We start from the raw sequence: 13,146 nt of genomic DNA, 5'->3' as shown, positions 1-13,146 counted from the left end.
AAACCTGCACATACCACAATAACACGCACAGAAGATGAGCCTGGAAGCCGTTCCACGTCTGAAAGCTCCCCGGGTGCAGTCCTCTCGACCACCTCTATTTCCCTCTCACACACTCCTTCAGCCACGAGAAGTCACGGAACAACATACGCAAAGCCTACTGACACTAGTATATCTATATCTACCAGTTCTTCGAGAGCATTGACGAGCATCCCCAGATCTTCAACGTCACTGACAAGCTCCACACACTCGCCGAAGACCTCCAGTACCAGTGCCCCTACTTCCACCAGTTCGACTTCGTCCCTATCTACTGCTAGCACTACATCTTCCGCCGCGACAACGACGACAGCAATTATTAACACATCTACTACCTCTACCTCGACGACGACTTCTACTACCACGACCACGGAGACCACCACCACGGTAGGCCACAATATGTCAACTGTTCTTTGATGTGTATATAGCTGCAAGCTAAGACTCGTGATAGACAGTGTTCACCACTACATCTACAACAGTATGTCTTATATCTATTCGCTGCTTATCGAACCCGAGAAGCTAATTCAACACCATCAGACCATTACCACAACTACAAGCAGTTCCTCCGCATGTCCTACAAGTGCCTGTCCATCCTCGAGAACGGCGGTATGTCACCAGCGCTTTTAGTCCCCTTGTCCTGTACCCGTACAATAACCTGGTCACTGACCATCACCCCCGCACAGGATGTCATAATTGACGGTAGCTTCGAAGACGTCTCCTCCGACTCGATTGGAGTACCGGACACTACCAGCGGCGACTGGACAGTCTCTGGGAATGCATTTTTCGACCAGAACAGCGGAACGGCTTCTGACACGCCTTTCGGAACGAAATTCGTGTATGTATCCCTTCTTCGACACCCTTCCCTTCCCTCTCCACGATCGTACAGATTTGTATTCTCGAGATGCGCAACTACTGACCACCCATGCCATGGCGCAGCTACTTCCGCGGCACCTCGACCGTGCCCATCTCCAGCGTCTCTCAGAACCTGACAAACCTCGTCCCCAACACCTTCTACACCCTCACCTACGACTACGCCGTCCCCTTCGTGGACAACCCCAACAGCGGCCCCGCCTTTTCCACCTGCAGCCTCACCCTCCAGGTCGGCGACAGCGTCAATCGGGATCTTGTCGATGTCTTTGGCAACTCCGCGCAGACGGCCTGGGCCGAGGCGATACCGCTGGACTTTGTGGCCGACTGTTCGGAGCTGGTGTTTTCGCTGATCTGGGACTGTTCGCAGGTGTTGCCGGGGAACGAGATTGATCTTGTCATTGATAACGTGGCCTTCACGGGCGGTCAGTGTGTGGCGGAGCCGGCTTGAGAGAGTGAGCGATGCTTTGGCGGTCTAAAGCTTGATATATATATATATGCACTATGCACCAACTAGGGGCGGTTGAATACGCATGGTGAGGATGTTGGCTAGCTAGCTAGCTAAGTGCTAGCATATGCTCATGAAAGCGGGGAGTCGGCATGTATTCCAGCCCCAGCAGAATTAGCCTGTAGCGCTCGCTGGGAAAGAGTCACTTGTACTCGGTACATTTGTCCGGATCCTGGATCCAGGAACAGGCATATCAACAATCAGTTTCACAGACAACACTTTGGATCGCTACTCCTCGTTGATTCTTGACCTTATTTACTTCTTTACCTCGATGTCTCTAGATTTGACCAATCGGAAAACAGTTGATTCGCATATTCTGAGGGGTTCTGTCGGACTACAGCGACTCCCCTTCCCCGCAGGCCTCAAGGTAGCGATGGAGTTCGGTCGGCACCGAGCGTTCAAAAGTGGGTCAACCATCAGTTAAAGTATTTTCTTGTTTCCCTCGCTCTGCTGACTTTAAATAATAATGATAATAATAACTATACTTGTCTCGATGCAGCGATCCACTCAGACCTGATAAGCACAGAATCCATTACTCGGGCAGGTACTACGTACGAGAATCTATCCTCGCTGCCATACCATTGACCGAGAGACCGAGCGAGAGACCGAGCAAGCGTGGAGCGACAGCCATGCCTGCGGTGTCGGTAGCAAATGGGGCGGCTCCCGCTGCGGCGTCATCAATCGATTTGCCGTTGTTCGACATCTCCCAAGAATCACCGGAGCTGGGGCGAGAGATTGTCCAGGCCGCTGCAAAGCACGGATTTCTGTGGATCGCAGGATCGCCACCGCCGGCGTCCCAGACCAGCGACGGCGGTGAATACGACCTCGACGCCGCGACGGTGCAGAACGTCTTCGAGATCAGCAGCCACTTCTTCAAGGGCGCCAGCGCGGCGGACAAGGCGGCCTGCAAGATCACAAAGAACCGCGGCTTCGTCGACATGCAGGTCGAGAATCTCGATCCGCAGAGCCACACGCGCGGCGACTTCAAGCAGTGTTTCAACCTCGCGGAGCCGGACCCGGCGAACGGCGCGTGGCGACAACCCCTTCCCTCGCAATTCTCAGAGGTCCATGCGGAGGCTGCGCTGCGCGATTTCCACGCCCGCTGTCGCGCCATGGCGACCCGGATACTGCGCCTGATCGCGCTGGGGCTGGGTATCGATGACGACCCGGACTGGTTCGTCCGGTCACACGAAAACTCGCCATACACGGTGCGCATGCTCTATTACCCCCAGCTGCCGCCCGACAGCGACTACCGCGCTGAAGCCGACATCCGCGCCGGCGCGCACAGCGACTATGGCAGCATCACCCTGCTATTCACGCGGCCGGGCCAACCTGGGCTGGAAATCCTGCGGGACGACGGCACCTGGGCCCGTGTCCCCGTGTCCCCGCCGGGTTACCACGACCGGGAGTTTCCACCCGTGGTCGTCAATATCGGCGACCTGCTCCAGTTCTGGACCAATGGACTCCTCAAGTCGACCGTGCACCGCGTCGTGCTCGTCGAACCCGAGCAAGCAGACGAGCGCGTCGCCGCGACATCCTCCGCCCTCGGAACAGACAGATACTCCATCGCCGTGTTTGTCCAGCCGGCCGACGACACCGTGCTGGTCCCCGTGCCGTCGCTGGCGGTCGAGGAGCGCACAGCCACGTTCCGAGATGCCCAGATCGGTCGTGGGGGCGGCTCGGCGACGGCGGGTACGTTGGGCCAGACGACGGCGGGGGAGCACTTGCTTGGGCGGCTGAGGGCGACGTATGGTGTTGCTGTGACGGGATAGATATTCAGGGCTTGAGGAAACGGGAGTGGATCATGCGATTGATGAGGAATGAATGGGTTATGGTGTTCTCTGGCTGAGACGGCTCTTCATGTGCTGGGGCGGTGGAAAATCACACTGATCTTCTTTTGTACCCCGGGCCTAGGTACCCTGGGAGTTCTCATTGTGGGATCTATACACATATGGTGGCGGAAAATTGAAGATGTGATTAGATAGGGCATATCTTGTTCGGATCCTCGTCGCTCCTTCCGTCCAATGCATATTGACTTTTCATTAGAAACAGTGGCCACCATTCATTTGTCCAGTGTCGGCAAGCATAGAGGTAACCCTGTCTTCGAGCAACCATGCCAGCCACAGCTACATACCTGATCTCATTTATTAGATGATCGCTTCAAGCCTGCAAATGCTTTGGTCATAATAGGTAGTTCCAGATTGACGAGGCACGAGGTTCTCCCCCTCGTCAAAGCTGCCGCATCAAGACCATAAGGAGCGCAACACGTTCAAAAGACCTCATTTGGATTGGAAAGACCAACTTCCAGCACGCCTGTTGATGCTGCAAGATGATTGGCTCACAGGAGACCTACATGACTTCCCGTCCAGCTCCTTGCATTTCAACCACGGCAACGTTGAGGTAGCATTGGCTAATGCACCAGATACCTTGGTGATAATGGCATCCAATGAGAGTCTTGAGGGTGATTCCTACGGCTCAGGCACCACGGGAAGATGACTGTGAGGACAGCCATATAAAGAGACCAGAGGTAAGCTCATCATCACTCAGACGTCGGAGCTAAAAGGACAGTGTCTTGCTTGTACCCCTTCATCCTTCAGACTGATCTCAAGGTATTTTCGCCATGGTTTGTCTTGCGACATACTTGCTGGTCAGCAGCGCCTTCACTGCTGTCTCGGCCTACATCCAATATTCAACCGTCCCAGGCTACTTCCTGCAAGACGACAATTCGACCAACGCTACTACATTTGACTACGTAAGTGGTAAAGAGCAAGACCCATCCGATGGGAAGCGAGTGGAAAGTGAGGTATCGGTCTTCTAATGGTACTTCCTGTCTAGACTGCGACCAACTTCGGCCTCGTCAACCAGAGCTATCCAACCGATCCCTCGGATGCCGCTTCCTTGACCCAGTGGCAACGATTTGCCCTGGTCATTGCGAATCTGACCAAATCGGCTCCCGCCAATGTGCAATACAAGCTGCTGTTCATGGGCCGCCACGGAGAAGGCTGGCACAATGCCGCCGAGTCCTTCTACGGCACTCCCGCGTGGAACTGCTACTGGTCTCTCCTCGACGGCAATGCCACCGCGACATGGTCCGACGCTCACTTGACGGACAATGGAGTTTCTCAGGCCCTTGTAGCCAACAGGTTTTGGCGATCTCGTATCCAGGAGCAGAAGATCCCAACTCCGCAAAAGTACTATGTATCTCCTTTGTACCGATGTCTCTCGACAGCAAATCTGACCTTCTCGGGCCTCCCATTACCACCAAACGAACCGTTCATCCCGACCATCAAAGCTCTGCTCCGGGAGTCCATCTCCGAACACACCTGTGACCGCCGCTCCAACAAGACATATATCCACTCCCAGTTCCCCACGTACAAGTTCGAACCTGGCTTTCCAGAGACCGACCAACTCTGGACGGGCGTCACCGCCGAGACCAATTCGGCCCAAGACGCACGGTCAAAGACATTGCTGGACAGCATCTTCTCGACGGACAAGTCGACATACCTGTCGTTCACTTCCCACTCCGGAGAAATCGGCTCGATTCTGCGAGTTCTCGGACATCGGACCTTTTCTCTCAACACGGGCGCCGTGATCCCCGTGCTGGTCAAAGCCGAGACCATCGCTGGAGTCAGCACGATTTCCACCCAGGCTTGGACGCCGAGTCCACATTGCACGGTGCCACCTCTCACCAGCGTCAGCAGCGGCGCGAACGGAGGCTGTGTCTGTCCAAACAGTGCCGTGCCAGTAACGACGACGTTGCCTCCATTCGCGGTCAGCACTTGACTTGGCAGCCGAAGAAGGGGTCATTTGGCGCAAGATAGAGAGAACTGCTCAATCGAATCCAGCGTGTTAATGTTGACCGTCGACTAGAAATTAGACTGGGAATGGAACCTGCGCACAGCACACGCACGCCTGAGACTGAGAGCTGAGTGTGGGTATAAATCTTGTATAGTCTGTAATTAAGCCATCAGCAGTGCTGTTATATCTGCACTCAGCGTCTCCCCTGAAATCAATTCACTCATGACCAACCCGGTCCCCAGGCTCAGACTGATTCCCCACGGGCCGTGTCCAGACGCTATCCAGACACCGCCACTTCCAGAGGGCGGGAGACCGAGGTAGTGTTCAGGGATCTTCCCCAGGAGAGGGGTCCCCCTCTGACTGACGGGGCGGAAACACAGGCCTTCCCTGACCGTCTCGAGATCGTCGTCGTTGCCTTCCTCGCCCTCCTTCGCCACGCGCCCCGTGAACTGCACGGTCGTCTTGCGCAGCGACCTGATGCTCTCCGGATCGATGAGAGCTTTGACGTCGCCTGCCCGCTCCGGCAGCGGGAGGGCGCTGTCGTTCAGGCCGCCGACCCAGATCTCCGTGTCGCCGTTGCGGGCGAGCCGGGCGAACGCTTCGGGCGCGAACGACCAGTGCGGGCCGGCGGAGCTGTAGATCGAGTAGCAGAGCCAGTTGTCGGTGCCGCCGCCGCCGATCTTGCGCTTCGCCATGTCGATGTCGACAAACGGCGTCTTATACCGCGGCGACTTGACCACCAGACTGTGTCCCGCGAGCGGCTCGATGGGGATCTGCAGCGCACTTTGGGGGAACAGCGTCTCGAACACCCTGGGCGTCCACGCGCCCGCCGAGATGAGCACGTCGCGACACTCGAGGTCTCTGGTCTCGGTGTTCTCGCCAGGCTCGGTGGACGCTAATACGAGGCCACTGAGAGCGCCGTCGTCGTCGGTGAGGATCCCCGTCGCGCGCGTCGAGAGGTGGACCTGGACGCCGCGCTTCTGGCACTCGCCGAGCAGGAACTCGCACAGCTCGCGTGGCTCGATCTGCGCGCAGCTTTCTGGGCCTGAAATCGTCTCGAGCGTCCCGCCGGGCTGGGGGGTCCATACGGCAGGCGAGCCATCCGGGTTGAGCATCTCGTCTTTCCTTCCCCCTCTCCCCCTATCATCGCCACCGCCTTTCTCCTGAGACCCTGCCACCACCGGCGCCGATGCCGAGGCCTCCTCGACCCGACTCGTCCCGTCACGCAACCAATCGCCCCTCCCTCCCTTCCTCGCTGCGGCCGCGCCGTCATCCACGCTGAGGCTATACGTGTGGCTCCCGGCGTACCCCCACCTGTGTGGCCCATCATGCGCCTCGGCCAGTTCGCGGTGCAGACGGAACGAGAGCGCGCCCAGCGCCGCCACGGACGGACTGAACCAGTCGGCCGCGAGGAATCCGCCGGCATAGCCACTCGCCGAGGCGAGCAGCGCGGGCGACGAGTCGACGACGTGGATCGTTCTTGTCGGCGACGAGGCCCGCGTCGCCAGCGAGAGGTAGTACGCCGTGGAGAGGCCGATGATGCCTCCGCCGAGAATTACCGTCGACATTCCTTCTGGCTCTGGTCCTGCTTACTTCCCAATCTTTATCACCCTGGGGGAATATTTCAAGAGGGGGGGCGAGAGAAGAAGGAAAGCTGAGCTGCGGGATTGACTTGACGTTATCACTCTCTTGGCTTCCCCTCGCGCCGCCGCCGCCGCCGTCGCTATGTGAAAGAAATCAACTGCGCTATCTACATGTCCACATGCGCCTTGGTATTCGCAGTTCTCCGCCTTCGACCTTTTGAGGTGTTCGGGCGGGAATCCCCCCTTCTGGGAATGGCAACTCCCTAATTACATAATTATTTCAGCCTGAAATAAGTACGTACATAGCTCGATAGAATAGGATGGATGTCTTTCTTCAGGAACAAATCCTGATTTCAACAGACACTTCAAGCCGCCGTATCCACAGGCGTCTCTGGGCTCTCCAGCGTTGACAAACCCATGTCATTTTAGTTCTTTGGCATCCATTTCAGCAACTACGCCACACATCCTTACAGAGACTTATATTTCGGATCGGGACATCATGGCCATTGGTTACAAAACACAGGCAAGACTGGCAGACTGGCTTGCTGGCTGACTTGGTGGGGGATACTCTAATTGGATTTGGTACTAGTCCACCCCGCAAAGTCTCGGCTAACATTCCTTATCCTTTACGAAGTCGAATAAATTCAGTTCATCCACACACCTATTCCATTTGGGAGGCTGCGATGCCTCAAATGGCTTCGTCGACAGGCGCAGGTTTACCAGCGTCGAGAGCGAAACCAACGACTGCCGCGGCCGCATCAGACGCCGACATCGCCACCAACAAGGCCCTCATCTTCCACGCCGAAGCCGCGCGACTGGCGAAATCATGGCTCCGCGGTACCGCCGTCGGTGACGGGCCAGACAAAGATGAAGATGAAGACAAGGCCGAGGAGGATCTCGAACGAGAGTTCCTGCGGAACAAAGACGTCTACTCCGAGACAGGGGGTGTGGGGTATCATCCTCCCACGGAATCTTCTCTGTCAAATGGGATCTCCTCCGACCAAAATACGACAACGGCGTTCTTGAGAAAGCAATTACTCCGCGGGCATCAGCGGGGACGAGCCACGAATGGAAACGCACAGACACATAATGCCTCGACGGCGCGACCGAACACACAACTGCGGGCACCAAGACGGGCAAAGGACGAGGATGATTCGGACGAGGAAGAATCGCGCTCGGGCGTGGTGGGCAAGAGGAAGCGAAACACCAATGCTGGGCGTGCAGCAGCAGCAACGGCGGTAGCGGTCGAGAGCGAAGCCGCAAGCTCTGTTCCGTCGCACATTCCCCCAACGGAGACGGGACGTTCACACGAACCTTCTGGCGCTGCTGATTCCGCGCCGAACGAGTCGCATGGACAGTCGGACGGCACACTTCAAGCGACCTCATCCAGCAATCCCCCGGCGATGCTGTCAAGGGCAGGCAAGAAACGCGGAGCCGGCAGTTACCTGGACGAGCTGCTCGCCTCTCGAGCTGCGAAGAAGAACAAGAAGAAAAAGAAGAGCGTCACGGAATCCGAGCCCGGGTAGTTCGCGACTGGAACAAAACGTATCATGCGATTCGAGAGCTCCTCCGTGATGATGTTCTGCTTTGTACAGCCTTGGACGCTTTCTTCTCATCTACATCATTTCGACAACAACTTCCACCCACGCATGTGATCAGGCAGATATCTGGGTTGGTCCCCTCGTATTGCACAGGGTCGGCGCTGGAAGGCCTCTAGAAATCTGCCCAAAGTAACCCCCGCGAACTGGTCGGAATTCCCAGGCAAGTCAGTCCTGGGGTAATAACCGGCTCTATATCCCCACCATTTTTGTCACGCTTCAGTCTCGGTGATCTCGATACTATCCAAGCTCCATGTCTCTACCCTGTTGGAATGTGCAGTGCTGATGAAAAAGCCTCCCCGGGAAATATACACGACAAGTGTCTCGCTAGAGCCGGACTACTTGCCAAAGTCACGGTCGAATGTCGCTTTCGATCAATTACCATCCAATTTCCCTCTCGGTATGTACAACGTGAGAAGCATCATGTAAACACATCGTTTTTCGCCAATTGTGCGGGACCAGTGGTCCGTCCCAAGCTCCGATAAAGATTGATCCCCTTCCAGTAAAAGCAAAGGGCAAGATTTTCTTGTGTCATGTCAGTCGTTTCCGTTTCCGGTCGTCATCTCGGCCGTGACCAGGTCCTTCATCCTCATTTTCTTGCTCCGCTGTCTCAGCGGGGTTCAGCAACGAATGCAAAGTCGCCATACTACCTCTCCGCGTGGCGGGGGCCGAATGAAGCTCAAAGTTCGGCCGTGGGAATTTGCTGCCTCCCAATGGCCAAGGTACGTTCTCGACTCCGAGACCTGCGGGTGGTGCCTCGGAGTTCGAGTTAAGTGGTGGTGTGGACTGGCTCGGCTGGTTCACCGCAGCATTCCTCCTAGGACCATTAATCTCATATTGAGCCAATTGATCACGAATTTGTTGGTCGCCGGCAGCCAGAGGTGGCTGCTGCGGTGAAGACGGCTGCCATTGCACCGACGATTGTCCAGAAGCATAGGGCGATCCGTTCCCGCCGTTCCCGTTAGGAGGCGGCCAACCGTGCTCTCGAATATCAGCTGACGTGTGTCTCCTCACCAAGTTCATCGGTGGTGTCACTACCGAGGCCAAAGGATGTACGCTGGCTGGCGGCTGTGGCGGGAGGGCAGGACGACTGAACCCGGGAGAGACATGGGGAATGCTGATGGACCCAAAGCGACGTGGCGATGAAGAAGAAAACTGAGGTGGTATCGGCGGGACGGGAGGACGTAATCCTACATGCTGGGACTCGATCTGGACGGAGGATCTTCGGCTGTCTGGATAATTGAGTCCCCGAGGGGAGAGAGGCGGTTCCAGGGTGGAACCGCCCGGGTAGAACGACTGTCTGCCGTTTTGCAACGACTCCTGGGGCACCTCCAAAGCACGTACATATTCAAGCTGTCGCGCAATTTCTTTTTGGATACTGCCGATATCCGCGTATAATCCTGATTCGGGGGAGGACATTGTCTGGACAGCGCCCGTAAGATTATGGAGCCATTGATGGCATCGGACCAGTCCCTCGGTCAATGCTTGACACCTCGAGTTCGCCAGTGCGTAACTTTCTTCGGTCCGCTGTAGTCTTGATTGGACATCGTAGAAGGCTTGTTCGAGGCTTGCCAGACGCTGGTCTGTGTCAGGCATAACATCAGCAGGCGTGCCTGGTTGAGAGACACCGGGTTTCGCATTCGAGAACGAGTCGCGGTGTATCAAAGTATGTCGGGAAGCGCGTCTTTTGATCTCTCGCAGGCCCATCAGATCGCCCTTTTTAAAGTTGCCGTTCCCGTGCTTGAACTCCCACAGAGCCGATTCGGGAGATCCGGTATGGAAGACATCGCTGACCTTGTGAAACCCGTACATGTTCAGTTGTCGAACAAAGGAGGAGATGTTTGTGTGTTTAAAGTATTGGGCCAAAACTTTCGAGAATTCGTTCGAAGGGGACATGACAAAACTCTCATTGGTATTGGACCAGGAGATGAGATGTTGAATGGTCTTGTCCTCCAACATACTGTATAGCTTGTGAATAAAAGCTGTCTGCACCACCTTGGGCCCCTGAGAGGCTCCGACAGCCCCTGCGGCGGTGCTGCTGTTGGTACCAAGAGAGACCTGCTCCCGGGCGCCATTTGAGATATTGTTGCCCTGTCCTTGGTCCACCTCGGGACTTCCACCTGCTCCCGGCCCTGGGGGTCCCATGTTCGGAGGAGCCGGAGAGGTCATGATCGAGTCCTCCTGAATCGACTTCGGCGAGGGGTGATTATTAGTGGCGCTTTGAGGCAGGATGGCCATTGATCGAGGTCTCTGTGAGGGTTCGATAGGAGAGCCGAAAGGATTTCTCAGAGCGGGTTGAAAAAGGGTACTCATGATGCTTCTTTAAGCACCAATCTGCCGTGGCGTCGAGAGACCGAGTGGAAAAAGGCGGTGCGCGTCGACGTTGACGGAGGTCCTATTTTCAAGTCATGCAAGGCATCAATATCTTGCACCGAGGGTGGAGTGGTCCACACATTGGAGGAAGGTAGAGATGGCAGAAGGAGGTGGGAAGGCGCTGGGTCTCGTAGTGGTCGATTCTCTCCAGGCTGGCAGTCAAGTAGCCGGGCGCAGGTGGGTTTTCGGGAGAAGAGGGATGTCTCACAAAGAGTTGCCCAATCGATAAACAGTTGTTGGCGTGACCTGGTTGGGATGTCGGATCGGAAATGTCTAGCTGTCAAAGGGTGGTGTCGAGGGTGAAGGAGGTGGACAACGTGTTGGAGGGGGAAAGTTTTTGAAAGTTGGAGATGGGTGGAAAGATGATCGCGGCTCTCGGGGACTGGAGGATGCGGTTTTCTAGAAGGGATGCCCTGAAAAAGGGAGGTTTAAAACCGCTGTTTAGGGGGTATCGCGGACTGCCGGCAGAAGAAAATGCGATCGCGGGGGGCGTGCAAGGGTTTTTTTGAGTTAAACGTCGCTAATGCGCATTTAGCTGTGAGGTGGGTGGACTCGGTTGAGGCGTGTGAGTGGGCGTTTGTGTGATTATATACGTAGAGTTCAGGGGGTCTCTATTGAACAGTTGATTTCCAAATGCTGAAATGGTTTCGCAGAGAGGGAGACAAGTCCCAAGGAGAGTGGAAACGTGGGAAGAAAAGAAGCGAGTTTGGAAATTAGTGAGATATGCTTGGGGGGATAATTGCGAATTCGCTTCTTAAGGGACCGGACGATCACGGCGAGGCGGGAGCGCCGGTTAACTGACAGCGCCCACAGGTTCAAGAGGATTTACCAAGAGATCGGAAATGGGTTGGCGAGAAATGGTGGAGGGTGATGGAGGAGGAGAAAAGGATCGCATGCAGAGCACGGGACAGTATCTGACGAGGGACGAATAATGTGGATTTGATGAGGGTTTCCATTTCCTTGATGGATACGGAGGGGCCGGATTTGTGTCAACTAATGCTTGCAGGTGACAAGGGGGTGAGATGGACGGGGATGTGAGAAGGACAATAACCGTAGCCACAATGGCGGCGACGGTAACGTCGGGGAGGAGGCGATAGGCGACTGAAGGATGGCAATGGGAAGGATGGCGCTTAAAGAGGGCAAAGGAAAAGGAGATGGAGAAGACAAGATGGAACAAGGTACGTGTATGAAATGCCACCATCAGATGATGTATATCCCGAGCATGTCTCTACTGTAGGTGTGTACCTCGTATGTAGGTAATGGTCCGTGTTCCTCCTCCCCTTCTTCAGCCACATAAACCCAGTTGTCTAACGAATACGAGTTCGACTCGAGTGTGGAGGATCGGGAGGACCGAGGCGGCTTGCAGAGGGAAGATCAGTTTGTCGAGCAGAGCAAAAAGAAGGGGGAAGCCCAGTGGGAACAGCTGTGAACCGTCAATTTCGTCAATCATCAATCATCAATCATCGACCAGGGTGACAAGCGCAGGCGCGAAAAATGCAAATGTAAAAAGAGCAAAGAATGAAAGATGAGCAGATGGCAGGGGGAGGAACGTGCAGGGAACCGCAAATGGTGGCAGCTGGTTGGAGGGAAAGAAATGCACGTCGTGATAACTAACAAATTATTAAGGCCCATGTCCATGCCCATGCCCATGCCCAGATGAGAATCGGTATACCTACTTCTACGAGGTAGGTCCAAGGGACAAAGGGCCCAGACAATGCCCAGCATGACCCGGAGTTTACCGGATTAGTTAATGGTAACGAGGGGGTGGCACCTCTAACGACCCTGGCATGCCTGGCCGTCCTCCAATAGCCAAATCAGCTCCAAGCCTCCAAGCCCCGTCCAGGGTTAGTGATGGCTAGTTAAGCCGCCTGGCTGCCACTGTTGCATGAGGCCCCAGCGCCCCCGTTTGCTGCTGCTCCTGGTGGTCTGCAGACCATGATAAAAATGTCCTTAGGGGCAACAACCAGATAGACTTTCTTCACAACTCCTTCTCTCCAGGTCTTAGATATCACCAATCATCTCTGGATCCTTCACAACGGGTAAGAATCTGAAACCATACAAGGCACGGCAGCCTGCTTCTCGGCGGTCATGAATCTAGGACAAAGAAAAAGCGTGCACAAAGCTAGATCCACGAGCTTGGTCCCCTCCAGGTCTGGCATTGTTTGATTGACAGTCGCCGAACTTCTGACAGTGGACGCCGGCATCATTTGGCCCATTCTTCCTCCATTCACCGTCTGGGATTTGCGGTTTGGCCGGGGCACCCATTGCCTCGCTTTGCCTCTGATCTCCAGCTATCTGCACGTCAACCACGAACTGGTATGAACTGGTGCGCGAATCCACTTCTCTTCCACCTTCGTCATCGTCAATATCACCTCCCACTCGTCTT

At 55.5% G+C, this 13,146-nt stretch overlaps 6 protein-coding genes across 6 annotated transcripts; 4 read left to right on the top strand and 2 right to left on the bottom strand.

Annotated features, from left to right (window-relative positions):
* Positions 1-34: 34 nt before the first annotated feature.
* Positions 35-1,351, top strand: AYO20_02451 (hypothetical protein; the record flags this gene model as incomplete). The annotated part of the gene is made up of 5 exons (XM_022640755.1): positions 35-73; positions 168-262; positions 315-420; positions 513-868; positions 970-1,351. 5 exons carry the CDS (start codon positions 35-37, stop codon positions 1,349-1,351), a joined length of 978 nt encoding a protein of 325 aa, XP_022503404.1.
* A 686-nt stretch (positions 1,352-2,037) lies between these two features.
* On the top strand, positions 2,038-3,180 carry AYO20_02450 (hypothetical protein; the record flags this gene model as incomplete). The annotated part of the gene is made up of 1 exon (XM_022640754.1): positions 2,038-3,180. The coding sequence occupies one exon, from the start codon at positions 2,038-2,040 to the stop codon at positions 3,178-3,180; it is 1,143 nt and encodes a 380-aa protein (XP_022503403.1).
* Positions 3,181-4,028: 848 nt separating this feature from the next.
* On the top strand, positions 4,029-5,191 carry AYO20_02449 (hypothetical protein; the record flags this gene model as incomplete). Its single annotated transcript, XM_022640753.1, has 2 exons — positions 4,029-4,160; positions 4,244-5,191. The coding sequence occupies 2 exons, from the start codon at positions 4,029-4,031 to the stop codon at positions 5,189-5,191; spliced, it is 1,080 nt and encodes a 359-aa protein (XP_022503402.1).
* A 176-nt stretch (positions 5,192-5,367) lies between these two features.
* Positions 5,368-6,774, bottom strand: AYO20_02448 (hypothetical protein; the record flags this gene model as incomplete). Its single annotated transcript, XM_022640752.1, has 1 exon — positions 5,368-6,774. The coding sequence occupies one exon, from the start codon at positions 6,772-6,774 to the stop codon at positions 5,368-5,370; it is 1,407 nt and encodes a 468-aa protein (XP_022503401.1).
* Positions 6,775-7,472: 698 nt separating this feature from the next.
* On the top strand, positions 7,473-8,315 carry AYO20_02447 (hypothetical protein; the record flags this gene model as incomplete). The annotated part of the gene is made up of 1 exon (XM_022640751.1): positions 7,473-8,315. The coding sequence occupies one exon, from the start codon at positions 7,473-7,475 to the stop codon at positions 8,313-8,315; it is 843 nt and encodes a 280-aa protein (XP_022503400.1).
* A 603-nt stretch (positions 8,316-8,918) lies between these two features.
* AYO20_02446 (hypothetical protein) lies at positions 8,919-10,700 on the bottom strand (the record flags this gene model as incomplete). Its single annotated transcript, XM_022640750.1, has 1 exon — positions 8,919-10,700. One exon carries the CDS (start codon positions 10,698-10,700, stop codon positions 8,919-8,921), a length of 1,782 nt encoding a protein of 593 aa, XP_022503399.1.
* Between the last annotated feature and the right edge of the window lie 2,446 nt (positions 10,701-13,146).

This window comes from Fonsecaea nubica (genome assembly GCF_001646965.1).
Source record: "Fonsecaea nubica strain CBS 269.64 chromosome Unknown Scaff10, whole genome shotgun sequence".
Classification (NCBI taxonomy): domain Eukaryota; kingdom Fungi; phylum Ascomycota; class Eurotiomycetes; order Chaetothyriales; family Herpotrichiellaceae; genus Fonsecaea; species Fonsecaea nubica.
This window is presented reverse-complemented; position numbering and strand designations above follow the sequence as displayed.